The 23,176-nt window shown below is 37.8% G+C and overlaps 4 protein-coding genes across 8 annotated transcripts; 2 read left to right on the top strand and 2 right to left on the bottom strand.

Annotated features, from left to right (window-relative positions):
• Window positions 1-4,067: 4,067 nt before the first annotated feature.
• cxcr3.2 (chemokine (C-X-C motif) receptor 3, tandem duplicate 2) lies at window positions 4,068-6,078 on the bottom strand. The gene is made up of 2 exons (XM_031726114.2): window positions 5,918-6,078; window positions 4,068-5,733 (listed from the first exon to the last, which is right to left on the bottom strand). Exons 1-2 carry the CDS (start codon window positions 6,005-6,007, stop codon window positions 4,633-4,635), a joined length of 1,191 nt encoding a protein of 396 aa, XP_031581974.2. The 5' UTR covers window positions 6,008-6,078; the 3' UTR covers window positions 4,068-4,632.
• Window positions 6,079-11,154: 5,076 nt separating this feature from the next.
• Window positions 11,155-12,434, top strand: cnfn (cornifelin). The gene is made up of 4 exons (XM_031726127.2): window positions 11,155-11,374; window positions 11,631-11,756; window positions 11,849-11,985; window positions 12,166-12,434. Exons 2-4 carry the CDS (start codon window positions 11,633-11,635, stop codon window positions 12,256-12,258), a joined length of 354 nt encoding a protein of 117 aa, XP_031581987.1. The 5' UTR covers window positions 11,155-11,374; window positions 11,631-11,632; the 3' UTR covers window positions 12,259-12,434.
• Window positions 12,435-13,003: 569 nt separating this feature from the next.
• tlr21 (toll-like receptor 21) lies at window positions 13,004-17,315 on the top strand. Of its 3 annotated transcripts, none has more exons than XM_039619985.1 (2): window positions 13,004-13,076; window positions 14,210-17,315. In XM_039619985.1, the coding sequence occupies exon 2, from the start codon at window positions 14,342-14,344 to the stop codon at window positions 17,279-17,281; it is 2,940 nt and encodes a 979-aa protein (XP_039475919.1). In that variant the 5' UTR covers window positions 13,004-13,076; window positions 14,210-14,341; the 3' UTR covers window positions 17,282-17,315. The 3 variants fall into 3 exon arrangements, with proteins under 3 accessions (XP_039475919.1, XP_039475920.1, XP_031581983.2); XM_039619986.1 differs by lacking the exon at window positions 13,004-13,076 and adding an exon at window positions 13,106-13,334; XM_031726123.2 differs by lacking the exon at window positions 13,004-13,076 and adding an exon at window positions 13,744-13,850.
• Window positions 17,316-17,317: 2 nt separating this feature from the next.
• Window positions 17,318-23,136, bottom strand: si:dkey-250k15.4. 3 transcript variants are annotated; one of them, XM_039619987.1, is made up of 6 exons: window positions 23,009-23,056; window positions 21,933-22,006; window positions 21,410-21,510; window positions 20,068-21,307; window positions 18,541-18,617; window positions 17,318-18,434 (listed from the first exon to the last, which is right to left on the bottom strand). In XM_039619987.1, exons 4-6 carry the CDS (start codon window positions 21,149-21,151, stop codon window positions 17,808-17,810), a joined length of 1,788 nt encoding a protein of 595 aa, XP_039475921.1. In that variant the 5' UTR covers window positions 21,152-21,307; window positions 21,410-21,510; window positions 21,933-22,006; window positions 23,009-23,056; the 3' UTR covers window positions 17,318-17,807. The 3 variants fall into 3 exon arrangements, with proteins under 3 accessions (XP_039475921.1, XP_039475922.1, XP_031581984.2); XM_039619988.1 differs by lacking the exon at window positions 21,410-21,510; XM_031726124.2 differs by lacking the exons at window positions 21,410-21,510; window positions 21,933-22,006 and having other exon boundaries at window positions 23,009-23,136.
• Window positions 23,137-23,176: the final 40 nt, after the last annotated feature.

The raw sequence follows: 23,176 nt of genomic DNA, 5'->3' as shown, positions 1-23,176 counted from the left end.
TTATGTGTCGAACCAGGTTAATTAAGTTGAGTTTGTTCCTGTTTAGACATCCAGGCTGTTTTTGAAAACCAAAAACCAAAAACAGGTTTTCTTGGGGATGTGGATCCCACACGAGGCTATAGCCTTGATTTTATAATACTTTGGAAAGCACCCTCAGACGAGGATTTTACTTTCAATCTTAAAGACTAAATTCATTTTTATAGATAAAATATTGTGCTATCCCCTCGTCTTCCTATGAGTGTCTTAATGCTCAGAGGGTGTTGCTATCTCATCCCATTGAGCACAATGACCCTGTTCTGCATGTTCAGCCAAGGATCTGGATTCAACGGGAAATACTGGAGCACAGTCAAACTTAATCCAAGTCAAAAACAACTTCACTGCTTCACTGAAAAGATCTTGCTGCAAGAGCTTCAACTAAAAACACTAAAGATAGTCTGCAAAAAGAGAGGGCTCTACACAGGCTCAATCTCTGAGACCTATACCTTTGACGAAAAAAGGTCCCATAAACCCACTTCAGAGTTGCTTCTTTCTAACAACCTGTACCTGGCAAATTGAGGGGCACAAAACTGACAAAGCACTACAATAAGAGCCGCTAACACTAGAGGGAGCTGTTGATATTGTAAAATTGTGAGATGGGGAGGAGGGTCAGGACTGACAAACCTAAAACTGAAGCAGAATCCTGACTCCACTCAATCCCTTTTCAAGTGGGGTGCATGATGCTGTTTAAGTAAACCTAATTACATTAAGTTCACAGTCAAAGACCAATGATGAAACTGAAGCAAAGGTAAACAGTGATAAATTCAATCATGTGCAAACATGTCAATGTAAATACAGCGTACAAGGCAAAAAACAGAGTTTGTACAATTCTAGTGAGTTTCAAAGTGAGAAACAAACAAACAAGCAAGGGAAACTTGGAAAGGAGAAGAAATGGTGAGTAAGCAGCTTCTTAAAAAACTATTTATACTCACACAATAATATTATGTTGAAGCACAGTATGTATTACTCTATGAGGCTCCTGACTACAGTAGCTGTAATGCTCTGACAATACATCAAGCGGTTTTAGAAAATTAAAGGATCTTAACCCATTTAATCCCACAAGCAACAACTGTTGCCATTTTAACCCCCTATTACATTAACAAAATTAAACATATTGTGTGTAGGGGAATTTTAAGGAGTAAAATGCATGCACTTATTTTCCAGGGAAAAATTTGGGATTTAATGGGTTAAGTGCACTTTATAGTCCAAGAAATACAGTAATTGCCTGTAAAATGTAAACTTAAAAACATAACTTCTGCAGTGCGAACAGGGCTCAGCAATTGATTTCCCCCAGCTGTTACATAACAAATTGGGACTGCTGTGCAGGGCCACACGAATAAACTTATAAAGGGATAAACTTAATAATGAGCAGAACAGAGTTCAGCTTACTCAAGCAGCTCTTCATAGCAGCCCCATTTTCTCATGTGGCCCCATGGGACATTAATTGCTCATCCCCATAACCATATGTAATTTTTATGATTTTGACATCACATCGTGTGAACTATGGCACAATCTTTGTGCCATAGGACATAGGTCGTTCACTCCTCTGTTTCACTGTCTCTGGGTAAAACTCAAGTAAGTTCTCGAGATGGTGGCACTGTGAGGCAGGATTAGGCAGAATATAGGCATTTGTAATCTATAAAACAGTCTCACTGTGAAGTAAATATCAAAGGTTCTATAAAATCAGAAGTGTTCAGGGCAACTGTTTCCAGTAAATGTGCACGCATAGGAATTCAAACAGATACAAAAAGACTGCAAACAGACTTACTTTGCTGCAAATAAAACATTTATAAAGTATTTTAACATAACTTTAAAATACTTTATAAAAGTCAGTAACTATTGAAGGTTGATTGAGACATATCCAAATAAATGTACTTACTTCGCATGAAGCTCTGCAGTTTGAGAAGCTTTTTCCCTCCTCAGTTCTGCCACATTTAAAGACCTGAAGACTTTTGAAGGCTTTTACATTGGAAATGTCAAAAGGCGTTGATTTTGAAATACAAAATCTGAGTGATATGATAGTAAATGTGCTTTATCTTACCTGGCATAGAAAGCTGGACTGTACTACTTTATGGTAATTTGAACCACATTTTAAAAATTTGGATTCCGTACTCAATAAGACCCATTGCCACTGATTTTCAGTCCAGTTCTTGTGTAATTTAGCATGAGTCAGGCTTTTGGCAGTGGGGCAGGTGAGTGATCTTCTCTTGGTGGCTCTGTCTCCTCTGAAACTCTGTTTCCAAATTCTATCAAAACAGCTGATTCCTGACTTCTCCCTTTTAAACAACTCCTTCTCTTGACAGCAGAGGGCATGTAAAAAGAGAGCACGCAGGTAAATCTGAAATCACCTCTTTATCAGTAGTAGCCTACCCACCATAGTGAGCCCAACAGAGATTGCCAGATTATTCCAACTGGAGAAGGACCAGGAGACCATGACACAGGTACAAGGACTATACTGAAAAATGAAAAATGAGTAAACATGTCCAAAGTCTGACTCCTTGGAAGCAAAGGCTTAAGAATTTTGCACAGTAATGTAAAGGTGATGAAAGGACGTGCTGTGATTTTTTTAGGACTCCACAAGACTCTATAATCACCACTGTTTATATTATTGAATCACCAGGCAAATTATTTTAATCTACACTGGTGTTTAATCAGATTCCACCAGAGGGCAATCCTCTTACATGTAATCAGACTTTATATGTGTTTTTTCTATTGTATTATTTTATGTCTGACATTGCATACTGATGCAGAAGTCTGGATTTTCTAATAGAAAGGTCCAAAACAGGAAATCATGTTGTACCGTATTGTAAACATACGGTTTAACTTAATGTAGCACTCGTGTGTTGTTTCATTTCAGTTGGCCAATGTAATGTAATATAAGGCCATCTGTCTTCGTAGAAACAAGCAGGTCTCATAACACAGCCACTATTTTGTAAGTGTTATTTAAATTAACTTCAAATAATAGACACACAGTGTACTAAATATCACTTTAAAAGTTTGTCGACTTTGAAATGTGTAATTCTCAAGTAGATTCAAATGTTTTTGTCTTTTTTGTCTAATTTTAATGTACATCAAATTTTTTCATTAAAGGTACTTTAAGGTCAGATCTGTTCACATTTAAATCTCACAACCACACAAATACTTTTGAAATAAATATATATTTTTTAAATTAATGATGTTATCAAACATAAGGTGTTTCTGAACCTTTTGGTACTTTTTCTTCTTATTAAAACAAATGTCGGGTCTAGTAACGGCTCCTCGGATTTGGCTCATGAAAGATCAGAGTTGATGTTTTAGTTACAGTTTCTATTATTTGTTGACTAATGCATGGTTACCTGTAAGTGGCTTTTCACGTTTAGCAACCAGTGTGGTTTATGAAGGTTAAGGTTCTTATCTTGACAGTTAATCTTCCGTTAAACTTGACAGTGTGCCTCAAGTAAATGTTGCAAGTGCAGCTGTGTTGCAATGGCTTAGAGCTAATGAGTCACTCATTTGTGAAAATTCTTTCTGTCGTCAAACTCGGACCACCTGGCTCCAAAATGTGTGTCATCGAAGTTCTCTGTAAAATAGATGTTACGTCCAGTTGCTCCCTTATTTCTGAAAGACTCAACACAGAAAGTGGGTCTGCATATGTGATATTTGATATGGCAGAGGTTTTTTTTTTATTTTTATGGCAAATAATCTTCCTGATGCACCACCATTTATCTAGGCACATACTGGGGAGATTTTGCATGTCAGGCAAATGTATTCACCACTACACCATGGTGCCACATGCAGTTTTCTATAATAAAAAATAAGCAAGACAAACAAAGATCTGTCTTCCTGGAATTTCCAGTCGCACGTGGAAGTGAGCTCTGTCAACCTTCAGCTTTCCAGCCAAGAGTGCTTTCTTGCACAAAACATAATGTTTATTAGCTTTGTGGTATTTTCAGTATTGTCATGCGAGATTAAAGAGGTTAATGGCATTCCTGGCAAAAAGTAAACCTGTAGGGAAGCAATGAAAAAATACATAAAAGACAACTCAACAATAATTTTCTTTAAAACATTTAATACAAAAGTATTCGGCATCAGTCAAAATAAAAGTTGCGTTTCAATGATGCATACAAAATTTAAGATGAGCCATAACCATTTCATCTTATGCCACACTAAACATTTTAAAGCACACAAACAGGATGATTGATTTATACATGTTACGACATAAATTTAAAATCTTTTTAAAATTTACAATCTACTGGGAATAAATACATGAGATCTGACTCTGAGTACTTATGCAAACTTTACCCAATACTGCTGATCAAGCTTTTTAGGAGTATGTAGAAATCAAAAATTTCACAGTAAGTTAGCAAGAAATATTTTGTGACACCATCAGCATTTTGCAATTGGTTTTACTCCATGGCTCATGTCACACACAAAAGAAATCAAAACAATACAAACTGCAGACTTCCAAAAACTTGGCAAAGCACCAATAACATGTAGCAAATAATTTTGAGAACATTTTATTTCAGTTTTCACCTCACTTTACTATACAATCTTCACACCCAAAACCACAAAAATATATTTTCATCTTCCTTTCTCTTTATGTATCTCTGACTAAAATCACACCATGACAGAATAGGAGGTGTTTTCACTCTCTGCAGAACTGAACGATCCCGTGGCTTTTCGAAGCCTTCGCTCTCGCCACCCTTCCATTGCCAGCCAGCTCCTCTGTCCCAGTAGCCCCTTACACATTCTGACTAGCTCCCGCCTGAATTTCACTCCTACAAAGCCGTACAGCAGAGGATTGAGGGCACAGTGTGACAGCCCCAGACTTTCAGTGATCAGAGTTCCAACGTCAAGCACATAGCCAAGCTCACAGGATTCACTTAACACACCCAGCTTTAGCAGACTATCTGCCAGCTGGAAGCAGGTGTATGGAGCCCAACAGATTACAAATACAGACACTAAGGAGATGATGAGGCGGAGAGACTTGCGCTTTTGGCGGCGAGAGGCATTGCACAGAGACCTGAAGATCCGGATGTAGCAGTAGAGCATAACAAGGAGGGGAACCCCAAAACCCAGAACTACACTGACAAACTTCAGCCCCACCTGCCACTGTAAAGGGTTTTCAGTGAACCACACCTGGCACACGGGCCCCCTCTGCTGACCGACAATGTGTATCATCTCCACTTGTTTAAAGTAAATGTCAATTCCACTCAAGCCCAGACAGACTGCCCAGATGATGGCACATGCAAACTGAGCATGGCATGTGCTTCGTTTCCAACTTGAGCTGATGGCGTGAACGATGGCCAGGTACCTGTCAAAGCTGATGCAGGCCAGGAAGAGGATGCCACTGTACCGGTTTAGGGAGAAGAGAGCACCTGAGATCTTGCAAACAGCCAAGCCGAACATCCAGTGGTGAGCCCACTGCACTGCAAACAGGGGCAGAGTGAAGGCCAGCAGAAGGTCAGAAATGGCCAGGTGAAGGAGGAAGGTGTCTGTTAAGGAAAAGGCACAAGCTCCACCACTCTGAGAGATTCTGTAGCGTCTGATCACACACAGCACCAGCACGTTGCCAACAACTGCCAAGACGAACACCAGGCTGTATACCACAGGGGAGTACTTTTCTGCAAAACCATAGATGTCTTCCTGTGAGCACGGGGATGCAACAGAATCTGTACTGTAGTCTGTCCCATTTTCTCCATAATAATCATCATACTCCTGTGACAAGACAGAGATACAGAATTCATCAATATATTTCAAAGACCTGGGTAATTAAAAAAAAAAGACTGGCTTTTGGACAAGTTTCATATAACACTTTGTGTTTCCTAATGAACAATTATGCATAACAACTAAATAACTAAATGAAATTAATAACTAAATTTTAAAAAAAATCCCCACTCACTGTGATTGACATGGCTGAATCTGGGATTGGACGGCGAGCCAGCAGAAGACCTAAAACCTTCCAAGGGAGATGAGAGTACACTGTTCTCATAAACACGTTTGCCAAACATCCCTTTTCACATCTTGCCGTAGCCAGATGTCAGAGGATCAGAAAGAAGAAGTACGAATTTCAGGAACTGATTGTTTTTTTTTTCAGTTTTAGACAGATGAAAACATAGCTAAAGTGGGAATTGATGACTGTTTCAGGAAAATTTTTACACATATTTTTAATCCATGTCTCCACCTAGCTGTAAGCGTCGGCCAGACAGACTGAGCATGACTACTGTGCTTCATATGAAAAATATTCCATTGCAAAGAAAACTTAGAAGAAAATGTATCTTCTTTGAAAACATAAATTGATTACATATCATAAAGTAAAAAACAATATATAGCCAGGCTTAAAAAAGCAGAAAGTTGTTTTTGCAAAGAAATCCTCCACAACTAAAGGAGAAGTGAAAGTGCTTTGTTGGCACAAATTTTACACTCACCACTATGCTGCAAGTTCAACTTGCTTTGACATATCAAGCATTTCACTCAACCTACAATGTAGTAACTTGTTTGTTTGTTTGTTTGTTTCTTCAGGCGTATTTTTCTTTTCCAGTTTTTGTGAATTTACTATGTCAGAATGTGAAAATATAAAACTGTTTAGAGCTCAGCATGACTGCATTATAAGATTTATTTAGTGATTTCAAACATTGGTGACTTCTGAAAAAAACAACCCATCCCTCACTGAAAACATAAGATCTCTCTATAAATATGCATTACATATATTACTCAAGGGCCGGTGTCCTGCAGGTTTTAGATATCACCCTGGGTCAACACACCTGCATCACATGATTAGTTCATTACCAGGCCTGTGGAGAACTTCAAGACACGTCGAAGTAATTTAACCATTAAAATCAGCTGTGTTGGATCAAGGACACATCTCAAACCCGCAGGACACCGGCCCTTGAGGCCTCGAGTTCCCCAACCCCTGGTTTAAAGGATGACAATAGGACATAAACTGTGTGCAGAAACAATGTTAGAGGTACTTCAAACAAACAGAAACAGGAACTCAATAGTGCGAATGCTTTACAGCATTCACACAATAATAACACAGCGAGATCAACAAGAAGTGAATTAAAAATAAATTCACTTCCGAGAACAGTTTTAACATTTCTAAATGCTAAAACTAAGTTTTAGCATTTAGAAATAAATGCTAAAACTGTTTTACTAAATTAGTATGCTAAATACTAAAAGACTCGACTGACACACAGGGTATAAATATATAAATTTTAAAGTGAGTTAAGATGAAAATACTTTTAAAAAACTTGTGTTAGGAAGCAGTGGGTGACTTAATTAAGTCAAAGGAGTTTGCAAAGAAAAAAGCGTCTGGACTTCTTTAAGTTGCTTGAAGATGTTTCACCTCTCATCAAAGAAGCTTCTTCAGTTCTAGGTCAAATGGCTGAGAGTCCCAGATTTAAATCCATATATCCCCAATGGATGACTGAGAATCTTATATATGATAATTAAAGTCATTCAGTTAAAACTACTAAAGCTGGATATATATATGTATATATATGAATAGAGCTTACCTTCCGAACTTTTATAAAAACAGGATACAAGCTGGTGCAGGCTGGTGAAAGAGATACTGAAGGCTCAATGATTGTGCAGGTTTTAAAAGAAGACAGGATATGACATTATTCGCGTTTATCTTTGCGGTTAAATTAAACATAGGGTTAAGGGGATGGCATCAGAATATATCGTTTGCTTGAACTGTGGTAGAGATGATTTCCTGCAGATGATGTCTCTATGCAAACTTTAAAAAACTTTAAAAGTTTATGAGGTTTGGGCACCAATGACACTAAAAGACTCCACTGATGGTGAAAGTCAGTCCACAAGTTTTAAACTAAAGTGAAAACGTGAAAAAAAAGTATGTTTAAGCAGTAGATAATTGCATAGTCAGGTTCAGGAACATTCAAATCCAAGTTGAAAAATTCTGTTAAGAAATGAGTCATAAACTAGACAGAGGCTGGATAGTCTGAGTGAGCCATATCCCCTCACGTTATAAGTGTTATTTTTGAAAAACGACCAGTGCATTCGTTTGAGAGGAACTGAATACTGTTGTGGTTACATCTGTCTCAACCGAAGGTCTCCTGGAAAATTAAGCTATTGTGTAACATCATACGTGTTTTTGTATCTTACTTGTAGAAATGTTTAAATTAGAACTTTGAAATAAAAACAATACTTTTTTACTTATAACATATCTGTATATACGCTACTGCAGTAAAGACAAAGGCACACACCTTTGTTCTTCTGACAGCCCCTCAAACACTATGCTTCCATGTTTAAATTCAAACTTTTTCTCATGTGACCCAATGTAAAAAAAAAAAAAAGTGTTTTATTAATGTGACATTTTACACTTGTATTTTGCAGCTTTATTGAAATAAAAAAGTAGCAGCATGAGTCAGTTATCGTGTATTTATTTATTGGTGGATGCAAGTGTTCAGAACACAGATAGCCTTTGGAAAAAAAAGGGTCTCTCAATCTAGAGGTGCATGTTTTAGACGAAGAATAAGTCCCTAACTGGAATGAGAGCAGTGCCTGATGACGTTTTTTTTGGTCTGAGGTGGCAATGTCCTCTAGGGTTGACAGATAGCAACCTGTGGTTTTTTCTCCAGCAGTGCTTGCGGCACCATTTTTTTCTGCCACAGAGCAGCGTGCATACCACACTGATGTGAATTATGTTATAACAGCAGAAAGTGGAGTCTCACTGAGGAACTCACAAGCTTTCCACAGTCAATACAAAATAAGGCTGGGTTTGAGTCAAGCTTTTCCTGTATTTCAATATCAACTCTTTAGTCCTATAGGTGTGCTAAGCTAGTATGCTCACTGAACACCACACTGATGGGCATATCTCATATCTGTATGCTGACTCACCTTCACCTGAGATTAGCTCAACTACAATTGTGTCATCAGCAGATTAAATAATGATGTTGGATGAGTGGACAGGTGTACCATTACCGGTGTGCATTATGTAAAGAAGCGAACTCAGCAACCTCAAAGAGATTCAGTGTTCAGTGTAAAGGATGAGGATGTATGGGGACAAATTTGATGTGAGGAGAGGAGTTTGTCAAAAACCTCTTGGTCCAAGTGCTGATCAATGACTTTAGAAAGCCCTAAAAAACGAACTTGTCAGTGCTGTGATGAAGAGACAATATTGTTCCAGTATTTCAGATTTTTTTATTACTACACTGAATCATCATGTCAACTAATGTATTCAGTTCAATTCAAAAAATGTTATTTATATAGTGCAAAATTACAAAAACAGTTTCCTTAAGGTACTTTATATTGTAATATAGTAAAGACCATACGATAATACAGGGAAAACCCCAAGAATCTGATGGCCCCCTATGAGCAAGCACTTGGCGATGGTGGGAAGGAAAAACGCCCTTTTAATGGAAAGAAACCACCGGCAGAACCAAGCTCAGGGAGGGGCAGCCACTTGCCCCGACTGGCTGGGAGGGAGGAGGGAAAAACAGGACAAAGACACAGTGTAGGAGAGAGCCTGAGATTAATAACAGCTCATAATTAAATGCAGAGTGGTGTATGAATGAGGTCATTAAGGTAAGATGGGGCCCGATTATGCAAGACCTGGTATGTGAGGAGACAGAGTTTAAATTTGATTCTGGATTTAACAGGGAGCCAGTGAAGAGATGATAATATAGGAAAAATACACTCTCTCTTTCTGCTTCCTGTTAGCACTCTTGCTGCTGAATTTTGGATAAACTCAAGACTTTTCAGTAAATTTTTAGGACAGCCTGATAATAATGATTTCCAATAGTCCAGCCAGAAAGTAATAAATACATGAAGTCATTTTTCAGCATTACTATCAGACAAGATGTTTCTAATTTTAAAGATATTGCACAAAGGGAAGGAAGCAGTCCTACATATTTGTTTAATGTGCGCATTGAAGGACATATTCTCGCTAAGAACAATTGCAAGATTCCTCACAGTGATACTGGAGACCAAGGTACTGTCATCCAGAGCGTCCGGTTAGAAACCATATTTCTAGGATTTTTAGGGCTGAGTACAATGTCCTCAGTTTTACCTGAATTTAGAAGCAGAAAGTTAGAAGTCATCCATGTTTTTAAGATATTCCTTCAGTTTAACTAACTGGTGTGTGCTATCTAGCTTCAGGGCTAGATAAAGCTGGGGATCACCTGCATAGCAGTGAAAATGTATGCTATGCCTTCTAATGATAGCATATACATGTATGTAAACAGAACTGGTCCTGGTATAAAACCTGTGGAACTCCATAATAAACTTCGGTTTGTGAAGGTTTACATGAACAAATTGGAGTCTAGATAAAATTCAAACCACTGCATAGCAGTGCCTTTAATACCTATTACTTGTCCTAATCTCTCTAATAAAATATTGTGGTCAACAGTACTGAATGCTGCACTGAAGTATAGCCTCTGACAGCAAAAGGATGATGTTACTATCAGAGGCCATAAGCAGATCATTTGTAACCTTCACTAACACTATTTTTTTTACTTTGCAAAGTTTTGAAACCTGACAGAAACTCTTCAAAGAAGCCATTTAGCATTACCATTACAACCACTCTTTCAAGAATTTTTGAGATAAAAGGAAGGTTGGAGTGGCCAAGAAAGCTGGTCAAGTGATGGCTTTTTAAGTAGTGGTTTAATTACTGCCAGATTGAAGGCCTGTGGTACAGAGTTGATTAACAGAGATAAGTTAGTCATATTTAAGACTGAAGCATTGATTAATAATGTAATGTAATGTACTGTACATATAAACTGAAGATTTATTACATTTTTTTTATTTTAAAAAACCCATAACGAACAGCAACAAAAGTGGTATTTGAAGAGTCTAGAAGTCAGAAATACTTTGCTAAATTGTATTATACAAGCATAACGTTTCCGTGCTTTTCATGAGTAATTTTTTGAGTCACTGGTACATACGGAGTGCCACTTTGTGTAGTCAACAGAGTATGTGCTTAAACGTCACAGTTCATTTAATTTTTTCAGCTTGTCCCCTGTTATGTACACACACCACACCTGCCATGAAGTCACAACCTTGTTGATATGTAAATGTACAATAAGTTCCCGCTTTGTCCCTCGAGTGCTATTATGCTGATAAAGCCTGCATCATTCTAGGTGCACCGTTTTAGGTGTGTGATACGCCCCAAAACCAAACATTTTTTCCTTTACAAGACATTCAGGCCTGTTTACTTGGTCATTGTTTGCCATCTCATATCAGCATAGAAACTGAACTACAACCTATGCATACCGTGCCACTGGGTATAAGAGCTGTGGTTGTGAACCCTATCCTAGTCTTCAATTTCAGACCTCGCTTCCAGGAGCCAGATACTCAGTTCAAGAGTTGAAGTGGACAGCAAATTTTCCTACAAATCAAGGTAGTTTAAACTCATCCTACTAACTGATTTTCTTTATATCTGATTTGGGGTAAACTCCTAATCAAGAAAGATCTAATTGTTTTTGGTTGGAATAAAATTTTAAGAAGCTTTCACAACACAGATTTGGATATATAACATTTGTTATAAAGAAACCATGTAAAAGTGTCTCAAAAGTTCTATAAACAAGGAAGTAAACTGGTAAAGTAAGTGAACTTCATGTTTAATTTGCTCCAAGTGTGTTTCCTTCTGCTTGCAGCCATGGAATTCCAGACAAACGTGATAAATGCACAACCTCAGGTGACCGTCACACAGTACACGGTGACCTCTGGGTCGTCAGAGTGGAGTACAAATGCATGCGACTGCTGTGAAGACTGCGGCATCTGTACGTGTCTATATGAGTTTTGTGGGAAGATGCTGAAGTTTACCAACAGTGTAACATGAACTGAAATATGATGATACACCTCTCACCTCCAGGTCTTTGTGGAACATTCGTTCCCTGCATCCTGGCTTGTAAGGTGGCTCAGGACAGCGACGAAAGCTGCTGCCTGGCCTGCCTTCCTGGCGCCCTGATTGCTTTACGGACAAGCATACGCAACAGATACAACATTGGTGTAAGTGTGCTGCAGATGTCTAATCATTTATTAAACAAGAAGACTAGAATTCTAATCATGATGAAATCTAGATGGTGTTTTATATTACATTTTTCAAATCCCAGCACTCTAAATAAGGTTCTGTAAAAAAAGATATGATGATGTTTGTCACCAGTTTACTGTGACTGTGCTTTTCCTCAGGGCTCTGTGTGTGACGACTGGTTAGTAATGGCCTGCATTCCAGCATGTGGATTATGTCAGATGGCACGTGAGCAGAAGATAAGAGGAAACTGAAAATTTAATATATGATATGATATGATATCCTCAAAGTATCCAAGTAAAATAATATATGAAAATGTATTTTTTCAGTTTCCGTATCTTATGAAAATAAAAAAAATGGCATAGACACATTGTAGTAAAGCTAAAGGATTTGATAAGAATAAAAGTCAGATAATTGGACTAAACTGACATTTTCTTCTTGTTTTTCCTTTTTTATTCTATAGTTTAATAGGATTACATAGTATATCTGTTATATTTGACATGTGAGCTCGGAGGCTTGGAATGAGGCTGAAAACCCCACATCTTTCACTCAAAGTTCGACAGCGACTCATTGTGCTGACACTAAGTTTGTGCAACAAAGCAACAAAATAATGACGGATATGTGGGAATTGCAGCATGAGTGGCTCTTAAATACCCTTAAAAAAATCAACCAGTTTATGTTGGTAAACTCAAATAACTATTCAATAAATATATGGATCTCTTTTGAAATGTAATCATTTCTGAGAACTGTTTTACTACCTACAATATAATTCAATAATGTTCACAATTTACACGTTATATTTTTCTTTTTTTAATGTTTAAGATAATTGTGTTAAATAATAAGTGATTTGTCTGAATGCAAATTGTATATCCACTCAAAAACAATATTTCAATAAAACTATTGGAATTAATGTGTTGTGATTAAATAGTTGAACACAGCTGTAAAGGATTATGAAAGAAGAAGAATAAGTTGGCGACATCTTCCCCTTTCTGACTGAACGTTTTATTTTTGGCTGACCATGTACTTCAGAGCTGTCTAAAGGCACAGGGTGAGGCGAAAAGCATTAATCTGAGTAAGTACAAATTAGTGTAACTTCAAATATCGGGACATGTTTTCAGTTTTCCTGGGCAAGTTTGAGAAAGGATATCAATATTATAAAGTTATGCTTATAAAGGGTGAATCTTAAAAGTGGCACACATGATGTGAAACATTTCTGAAAACTATTTCGCAACTCTTCCTATACATCTTATTGTTACAGACAGCTTCCTCTTTCTGACTCAGTGTATTTGCGGCCACCTAAAAAAAGTTGTCTGAGAAGGCATTAATTTAAGTAAGTATGAATTAGATTAACTTCACGTATTGTGACGTTATCAGTTTTCCTGGGATCGTCTAAGGAAAGGAAATAAATGATATCTTATTTGCAAAATTACAAGAATTTATGCTTGTAAAGGGTGAATATTAAAACTAACACATATGAAAATACATAATTATTTCTCAACTCTTTCTATGCATTTTGTTATCGTCCTAAAATTATTGATATTGTGATTTTTGCCCTATATTGCATTCCTGTAGCATTAAATTATGAATTCGTTGCTTTTTAACATTGTGCACTGTGTGGACCACAATGACGTGAGAGAAACCCTAAAGAGGAGAAGGGCGAACATTCATTTATAATGAAAGGGGATATGAAAACATAAGAAAAGAGGAACAAAGTTGTTCTCATCGTATATATTTCTTCGGGGACATGCTCCTCACACCTCAGGATTAGAAGATTCTTTTATGCTGAGACTATTCCTAGAGACTTGCAACTGCTTTTAGTAAGAAACGCTAACAGCAACAAGAACAGGTAAGAATCTGAGCTTGGGTTAGTGAAGTAATTATAAAAATACTAAGTCTAAATTAAAATGCCGGTTGAAGGCATTAAAACTCCAGCAACACTTGTAGTCCTGTATATAAAACAACTTAACTATTTGTTATAATTTGGCCGCGATGAGTTGTCCTGTGTGCTGTTTCTACAAAATTTTAAAAATGATTAAAAATCAATCAGATATGAAACGCTAGTTTGTCAATTTACTTCTTTGTAATGTTTAAATGTACTTGTCAGATTTTAAGAGAAAGCTGACAACATCAATGATGTACCTTAAGCAAGAATTTGCATTCTGATATTAGAATTTTTTCTGATTTGAAAGTATTCTCTATTCTCAGATTCCTGTACCACATTCACCTGATGAAAAACCCAGAGGCCTTGTAGACGTTTTCAACTTAATATTTAAACAAACAAAACGAGCCGACAGAAGTTATTTAAAGGACTGTTTCTTTGCACTGCAACAACACAAAATGGGAAACCTAACTCATCAGCTGCTGTCAGTTACAATTGTTCTTGCAGCTGTTCAACTCATCAGTAGTTACAGCTTCAGGAACTGCATTGCAGAAGCAGATTCTGATGGAAAAACTTTCAACTGCATACATCGAAATGCAATGAATATTTTTGATATTGTCAGCGACCTGCCACCATCTGCCATCAATCTCACCATTTTAAGAACTCGTCTGACGCACCTTCCTAACAACAGCTTTAGTAACCTGGCAGACCTTCAGCACCTCAGAATTGCTAATAATTCCTTGACAACCATCAGTCAGTTAGCTTTCCAAGGCTTGTATCAACTGAAGACTCTAAACATGTCATTAAACAAAATATCAGAGCTCAACCCTTCTCTGTTTAAGGACCTGCAGAATCTCACCTCCCTCTTCATGGCCAACAATGCATTGAAGCAGCTGCCCGAGGATATTTTTTCATCTGTTCTCAAGCTAGACACTTTAATCCTGAGACAAAACTCTCTGTCAGATTTCTCAGGCATTGCTAAGTCTGTGGCACATCTGACAAATCTGACGACACTGGATCTTTGCTTTAACAATTTGACCTCTCTCAAACACTCAAATGTGTCACTGCCCCAGTCCCTCACTGTTTTGTATGTTTGCAAAAATAATCTTTTAACGCTGGGATGTCAACCTTCATTTCTCAGCTTTATCAACATTTTAGATTTGTCATACAATTCTCGGCTGCCTACAAAAGCCTTTGATCAAATTGATTTGAGCACTATAAATTATTTGCTTTTGCATTCAACAAATGTAACAATAGTGGAGTTTTTAAACATTAGCAACATCAATCCAAGTCATGTTGATTTCTCTGGTACAGGACTGAACAATGACAGCATGCTCAAAGAATTATGCATACTGTTGAAAAAAAGGCTGAAAGAGAAAAATCTTAAAAATCTGAACCTGGGTAATAATGGGATTAGGAAACTTACAAATAACACACTGTCCTATTGTCCTAATATCACAGGGGCTTTAGATCTATCCCGCAACAACCTAAAGAACACATATTGCCTTGAGTTTCTTGAAAGACATGTATACATAGAAGACTTCAAAGCAGAGCACAGCCATCTCTGCTCCCTAAAATACTGTAAAACAAACAAAACATTTCGTTTAAAAAAAATGGAAAATCTGAGTTATCGTTACAATCGCATCTTAAAAGTTGACCCTTATGCTTTCTATAATACACCAAATCTCAGGACGCTACAACTTAACATAAACACTATTGCATTTCTCCATAAACACGCTCTCAAGGGACTAAAAAAGCTCGAGACACTTCGTTTGGACAATAACCTCTTAACCGATTTGTTCAATGTCACATTTGAAGATCTGGTCAGTTTGCAAATTCTTAACCTTCGCAACAACCGCATTTCTGTCATTTTCAAAAGGACTTTTTTCAACCTGAAATTTTTAAATACACTGGATCTTGGAGGTAATAAGATTACCCATTTTCAGCAATCGGGTTTTGATGGACTAAAAAGCCTGTCCAAGCTCTATCTAGATGGAAACCAGCTAAAACACATTGACCCTGTCTTATACCATGCATTTCAAGACACCCTTACTGTGCTAGATTTACAGAGTAATCAGATTTGCTACGTAACAGAAACTCATGAGTCACCATTCATGAATCTCAGCAGACTGACTGATCTGAAATTAGATCGGCAGCGACCTAACGGACTCACCGTTTTACCACGCACTTTACTACGTGGCCTCTACTCACTGAAATCTTTGTATCTCACCAACAATAACATATACCATCTTGCTCCTGATACCTTTGATGACCTAACAGACTTAAGTTTCCTCACACTGGATAACTGCTGTGTTGGGGTGAAAAAATTAGAACCAGGGGTCTTTAAAAATCTAAGAAATTTGACCAGATTGGCTGCAGAAAATATGGGCATTCAGAACTTCTCCAAAGAGGTTTTTGGGAATCTTACACAGTTACGCTCACTGCAGCTCAACCGCAATGCCATGCAGACTCTTTCTGTAGACGCATTAATGGGTCTACCTATGCTTCGTTACCTTGACATACGAGATAATCCTGTAAGCTGCACCTGCAACAACGGGCCTTTGCAAAATTATACAAAGAATAACACAGATGTTCAGGTGGTGTACCTGTACAACCTGTCATGCCAACACAATCGAAAACTCAAATTTCACAATTTTGACACTAAAGTTTGTCGTGGAGATATAGGAATGTACCTGTTTTTTAGCACATCAGCTGCAATCTTCTTGTTTACAATCATTCCCTTATTCTATGTTAAACTCTACTGGAAAATGAAGTACAGCTACTATGTGTTTCGGGCCTGGTTTAGCGAGCAGTGGAGCAGACTCCACGAGGAGGAGGAGAATTGTAAATATGATGCATTTATTTCCTATAACTCATCTGATGAACAATGGGTCATGGACCAATTGTTACCCAACTTGGAGGGAGGTGGGTCATCTTTTAAGCTTTGCCTGCACCACAGGGACTTTGAGCTGGGCCGTGATATTGTGGACAATATTGTTTCTGCTGTATACAGTAGCCGGAAAACCATTTGTGTGGTGAGCAGGAATTTTCTGCAAAGTGAGTGGTGTTCTCTGGAAATCCAGCTCGCCAGTTACAGACTCTTTGATGAGCACAGAGATGTTCTCCTGCTCGTTTTTCTGGAGCCAATCTCTGAGAGGCAGCTGTCTTCGTATCATCGCATGAGGAAAGTTATGTTAAAAAAGACTTACCTGCAGTGGCCTGGTTCAGACTGTACTAACCCAACACAGGCGCAGGAACTGTTCTGGAATCAGCTACGTAGAGCAATAAAAACAGGGACCAGACTAGAGACAGAAGAATGTTCTGCAACTCATGAGAGCAAAGAAGCTGAAGACTTTAAGGAAGAGAGATCTGATGAAAACTTTTACTTGCAACCTTAAAAAAAAAAAAAAGAATTTGTGATTTGTTGTTTTACTCAATTAACCTTGAAATGATGTTGTAAAATACAATGTAATGTGTTATAAATGTAAGAGCAGCTTTTGTTAATTTTATGTTTTGCAGTGTTTGACGTATATATGCAATTTCTACAAATTTCTTTTAAATTACTGTTTGGCATTTAAAGGGATGCACAACTTTCACAAACAAATAATATTCCATTATAACATCTGTGTTTTTAATTGTACAGAAGTCAAAAATAAACATAAATGCTTCAAAAGGTTGAAAATGATGCATAATTGCATGGCTACTTAACTCAGCAAAAACAGGACAATAGAAGAAGACAGGCTACTCTTCAGTGGATAGCTATTGCATCTATGCTTAATGCTATGGTTATATTAATATGGGAACATAACGTGTTTATCACTGACTAAACAAAAACCTTGAAGTGCATAAATTAAAGGACAATTGTACTTTAATCAGTCATAGAAATATTGATAGCCATGCCTCTATGGAGAGCTTTACCACACATTAGTACAGTCTCATAGGAGGGAAGGACCATTGCTCAGGGCTCAGGAAAGCAGAAAGGGAAGGTGCAGGGTCTCTCTCAAGAATGAATGACGGAGGGTAGTGCATCATACCAGTGTGCTGGGACTTCAGAGGAGAACAAGCTGAAGGGTGACTGAACTGGCTCGAAGGTTGGAAATGATTGCTCTGATGCTGAACTGGGGCAGGAAAAGAGGGAACACACGAGTACCTGTCAGTTCCAAATGGGTCTTCCTGCTGGGCAATGTGCATTGGCTCTCCTGTGTATGTATCTGGCAGCTGCAATTGGTACGGAAAAAAAGGCTGGGGGTTGCTGCCAGAGTACTGTAGGCTCCTGTTTCCAAATAAGCTGGATTGGTCCATGAAGCTATTTTCAAAGGAACCAAACATAGCTGAATTTCTGCTCTTTGACCAATTTAAACCACCTTGCCAGATCTCAGGTACAGAAGCCACTTCTCTCTGGCATAAAGTGGTAGAAGGAGCAAACAAAATGCTTTCTGGAGCTTCACAGGTCTGAAAGTTCATGAACAATGGAGGAGAGAGACTTGGTCTGAGGATATCATCCAAAACACTGTCGGCCCTATCCGCAGGGCTCGCCAGCCACTCAGTAACCTTGACATGTAACATAAGGAATCATCATTTATTATCAGAGAATCTTATATTATAGGAATCTGAAAATAACTTAAGTAGGAGTGACAATGTAAACTGAGGGCCTCACCTGTTTTTGACTGCAGTGTGGCTGTGGACTGGTCTTCCAGCTGGCATGTCTATTTGCTGGCATATTAAAAGAGGTATCTAAAAATAAGGAAACAAAACTGAAAAAAATGTAGGTATGTCATGCCTACTTCTGTTTTTTTTTTTTAAATAACCACATAAAATGATGTAAAAACCAAATTGATGGTTTGTGTCTTTTCTGTATTCTTTCTTCTTTACATAAATTCATCTCCTGACATAAAACAAACACAAAACACTTTTAAGGATAGGTTTGATTTTTTTGACCCATCTTCAAACAACAGATACCTATTAAAAAATATCTTTGTCATGCAATACATGGAGTTGAGATAAATGTTTTTGCTTTTTTTTTTTTTTTTTTTTTAAACGGCAGAAATATTAGTTTAAAGATATTTAACAGGAAATAAACCTTTACAACTATTTTAGCACAGAAGGCATTATCCAGTCATTTTTTAAGGGGAAAAAAATATTTTCATTGTTTCACTTCTCTTCTGTAACTGTTTTTGCACGTCTGTTCGACAGAAGGAAGAGGTGGCGCAACGACAGACAAGTATAAGAGAGCACAGTGGTGAGGTAATGACAACTCATTGAAGTGCAAGAAATGTTAATTATTCTAAAACCATAGATAGACAGATGCAGACTTACACTAAACATCTGTTAGTCTGATGGTAGAGAAGCTGGTCCTAGCTGGAGTACCAACAACTCTCTGCCAAAGTTAAATCTGAACCGAACACACAAGGTCTACCTTTAAACTGTACTACATTTTAAAGGCTGAGGGGGAGTAACAATTACTGCAAGGGTAAATTCTTTAGTACATGACAGCACAAAAACACTAAAAGAAACGGGGAGAAAAAGTGACAACGGGTAAACGTGATGTAGGTGGAGGTCATGGTCAGTCTATAAGGGAAACACTTTGTGTGCATTCTCGATTGGTATATTTAAGTTGTGTTTGTATTGTGTGCATAAGAACAAAATAATGTGTGTGAGCATACAGGATGCAGCATGCACTATCACTAGTTTAATTTATTTTGAATGACTAAATGGTTAAAATACACTAACATAAAAAAACAGTGTAAATGTTCAAGCTATCAAACAAAAGAAAATGTATGAAGTTAAATATTTCTTACCAATCAGCTTGGCAATATATTACTAACAAACACTTTTATACTTAAGTACTTATAAGTAACAATGAATGCAAAGATACTCCATAAACACTTTTAAAATGAGCAGATTTTGACCATATAATCTGTATCACAATATAATAACATCTATCAAACAGATGTTTGATCAGCTGGAAGTTACACAGTTAAAATGATTACCATGTCAACCAGCATAGCTGTGGTCAAACGGAGATCATTAGACATAGTCAGTTACAACCTGCACCAGAATATCTCCCCTATCAGAGTGATAGATAAAGTACAACACATAGTTGTCACTTAAAAAAACAAAACACTGATCTTGAACAAATCTGCGCTTTCCATTATATTATGGGGAAATGTATTTTAATGCTCACCTGCAGCAAAGAGATCCTCTTCATTTTTCCTGGTTGGCTCTTGATCATGATCTTGGGCTTTCTTTGTGGGATGCACAGCAAAGCTACGATGTTGCTGAAGTCTAAGGAGGTTCTCTTGAAGCCACGGTCCATGCCTTTTCCTCAGAGAGTTCAACAGAACCTCCCTGCTCTCTGACAGCACGTCTCTCCTGCTCATTGACGGAAGCTTCAGATGGTGACACAAACGTGCTGCCACTGCACTGACAAACTTCATTACATACTTTGGATCTTGCGTTCTGTCCTGTATCTCACAGCTGTTGGCTGAACTGAGAGTTGGGGTTTGCACAAGAGTAGAAATCACACGTTCTTTTACATTTGTGTTGAAAGTCTTTATATTGTCTCTGTCAACAACTGGAGTCAGCAGTGATTCTCTGCTGTTTTCAGACACGACACATGTCCACTTGGTTTCTGTTGTTAGTACATCGAGGAAGCTGTGTTTAGACGAGTGGCTGCTTTGAAAACTTTCACATGAAAGAGCGAGGTGTTGTTGTGGTTTCTCCTCTGTTGTGACATCTGATTGCTTTGAATCAAACTGCATGTTTTTCTTTTCTTTCTCTTGGCAGTCAGTGTGGTCTTTTGAAGCAGGGTCTGTATTTTTTCTGAATGACACACAGCTCCCAACATCTGTATCAGCTCCCAACAAACCATCAGTAGACATTGGAGCAGAATTGTGCAATGCTGAAGATGAATGTGAAATTACAGTGTTCTTTTCTTTTCTTTGTTCCTCCAGTTTTGGCTGTTCACTTAGCAAGCGTTCAAAATCAATAGACTTCACCTCATGGTTAAACAGGCCATGGTGTCCTGTCAGGCGGCCGTCTGTGATGATACTGGGCTCCTGCACAGAGGGAACAATACTTGGAAATGGTGGATTTCTCCTTGAAGAACAATGACAACTAGCATGACAGCAGTTATGCAAATGTGCCATATCTAAGTTGCTTTGGCGATGGCGATGGTGATGATGATGGTGATTTGACTTGATCTTTGAAGTCTCTTTCCAGCCACCTCTTATTTGACTCCTCTCCTTGCGGGTCTTCAGTCGTTTCATTTTTTTCTCCTCATTTGCCTTACTATAGTGGGTTGAATATCTGGGAAGAGCACTGAATCTTTTTGCAAAGAAACGCTTTTTATCTTGTTGAAAATTGTTGACTTTTCCTTTTTTATAGAGGTCTCACCACACACGTGGCTCATGCTGCATCCTATTCTGTAGAAAAATAACCACAGTTAGTAAAGAAAGCTTGATAATACAGGATGTGGTTGCAGCTCATTGAGGTCAACTCTACCAGTAAAATTAAGAGCAACTTACCAATGATTCAGTGAAAGTGACTAGATGTAAATTTGAATCCCTGATCATGTGGGCTTTGACTTGAACATGTAGACCATATATAATGCAACTTGCCATTTTTTCTAAGCAATTCATAAAAATAATATGAAAGCATGTAACATACTTGGCATAGTTTAGCAGAGATAGATAAAATTTGGAAAATGTCTCTTTTACATTAACATTATTAGTGCAATTAAACTGTAAGGGAATTAATTTGCATAACATTTTAAATCATATTAAACTACAGACACAAAATCAGTCCAACAAATAATGTATTATTTGACTTGTTCCTGCAGGCTACAGTCACAGACACAATAGTTTGACTATATGTGTGCAGCTGTACACACTGAAAACTAGGTTTCAAGAAAAACATTTCAAATAACCGGAGAAAAAATAAGATACTGAGCAGATAGGCCTATCGAGGTCAGACTTTTATAGCTGTGGTTACATTTCTCTGTCCATGCATGGTTGTAAGGATTTATAAAGTGTGTAACTGTATAGTTACTGAATAGTAAGATGACTTGAGCTGACTACACCCATCAAAGTTGCCTGTCAAGTTCACATGATCTGTTGTCAATCCTGTGTAAAAAAAACTAACTTTAAAAAAATATATAATAATAAAAATCTTGCAGTGTTGAGATGACTGTAAGTCAAAAGTACTGCTTATATTATATGTGAATTTACTTATTTTTACTCTGAATGTCTGGGGGGAAAAGCCCTGGACAATATCCTTCATACTGTATGCACACAAAAAGTTAGAACTTATACTTCTGTTTACCCTGTTGGGCGTTCCTACATCTGCCTCCATCTCACCCTATCCCACTTCTGTAACACCAACCCGCTGCTTTCATTACATCCATAAACCTCCTCTGCAGTCGTCCTCCTTTTTCTTCTGCCTATCTTTAACATCCTTTGCCCGTTGTGTCCACTATCCCTCCTCACCATATGTCCAAGCCATTTCAACCTCGCTTGTCCCTCCTAGTCACTCGCAACTAAAATTTTAGAATCTTCAGCGCCACCTCCCGTCTTTTTGTCAGTGCCACCGTCTCCAAACCATACATCATCGCAAGTCTCACTAACATCATCTTAATTTTCCTTTTCTATTCTTCTATTCTTATGTCGCCAATCACACCTGACACTAGTCCCCACCCACTCCACCTTGTCCACAACCGCTTCATCACTTCTCGTGTGCACTGTTCGTTACTTTGGATGGTTGACCCCAGTTATTTTAAACTCAAAACAGCTCGAATTAATACTGAAAATTAAATGAAAAATGAACTAAAACGAGGAAACTAACTGAAGATAAATTAACTTGTTTTATATATATACACACAACTTATTCACACAACTTATGTCTGGATCATGTCAGCAAGCTAACTTGGAGATTAGCAAGCACCTACTATCCCCAGGTGTAAATTAAGTTAAGGTGACACGCGGTGCATTAAGTTTAAGCTGTAGCTGCTTAGAAGCGCAAAGTATTTCCAACTTTAGCAAACTGTAAATCAGTTAAAGCCTTAAATACATGAGATAAAAAGAATCAATGAAAAGGAAAAATAATTAATTAACGTAGTTTCCACTTACCAAAGTCGTTCACAACCGCTTACTTTTACCGCACACCGAATGTATCGTTGCTCGGCAACACGCAGTCCCTTGCGTTTTTTACACGCAGTGGTAACGCCCAAGAAAGCCAACGAGCTGGACGAATCCACGTTCACAAAACGAGGGGTTACACAGTATCAACTCTGCTCC

The sequence above is a fragment of the Oreochromis aureus genome, linkage group 11 (assembly GCF_013358895.1).
Source record: "Oreochromis aureus strain Israel breed Guangdong linkage group 11, ZZ_aureus, whole genome shotgun sequence".
NCBI lineage: Eukaryota > Metazoa > Chordata > Actinopteri > Cichliformes > Cichlidae > Oreochromis > Oreochromis aureus.
The sequence above is the reverse complement of the archived record's forward strand: the minus strand, read 5'-3'. Positions and strand labels throughout refer to the sequence as shown.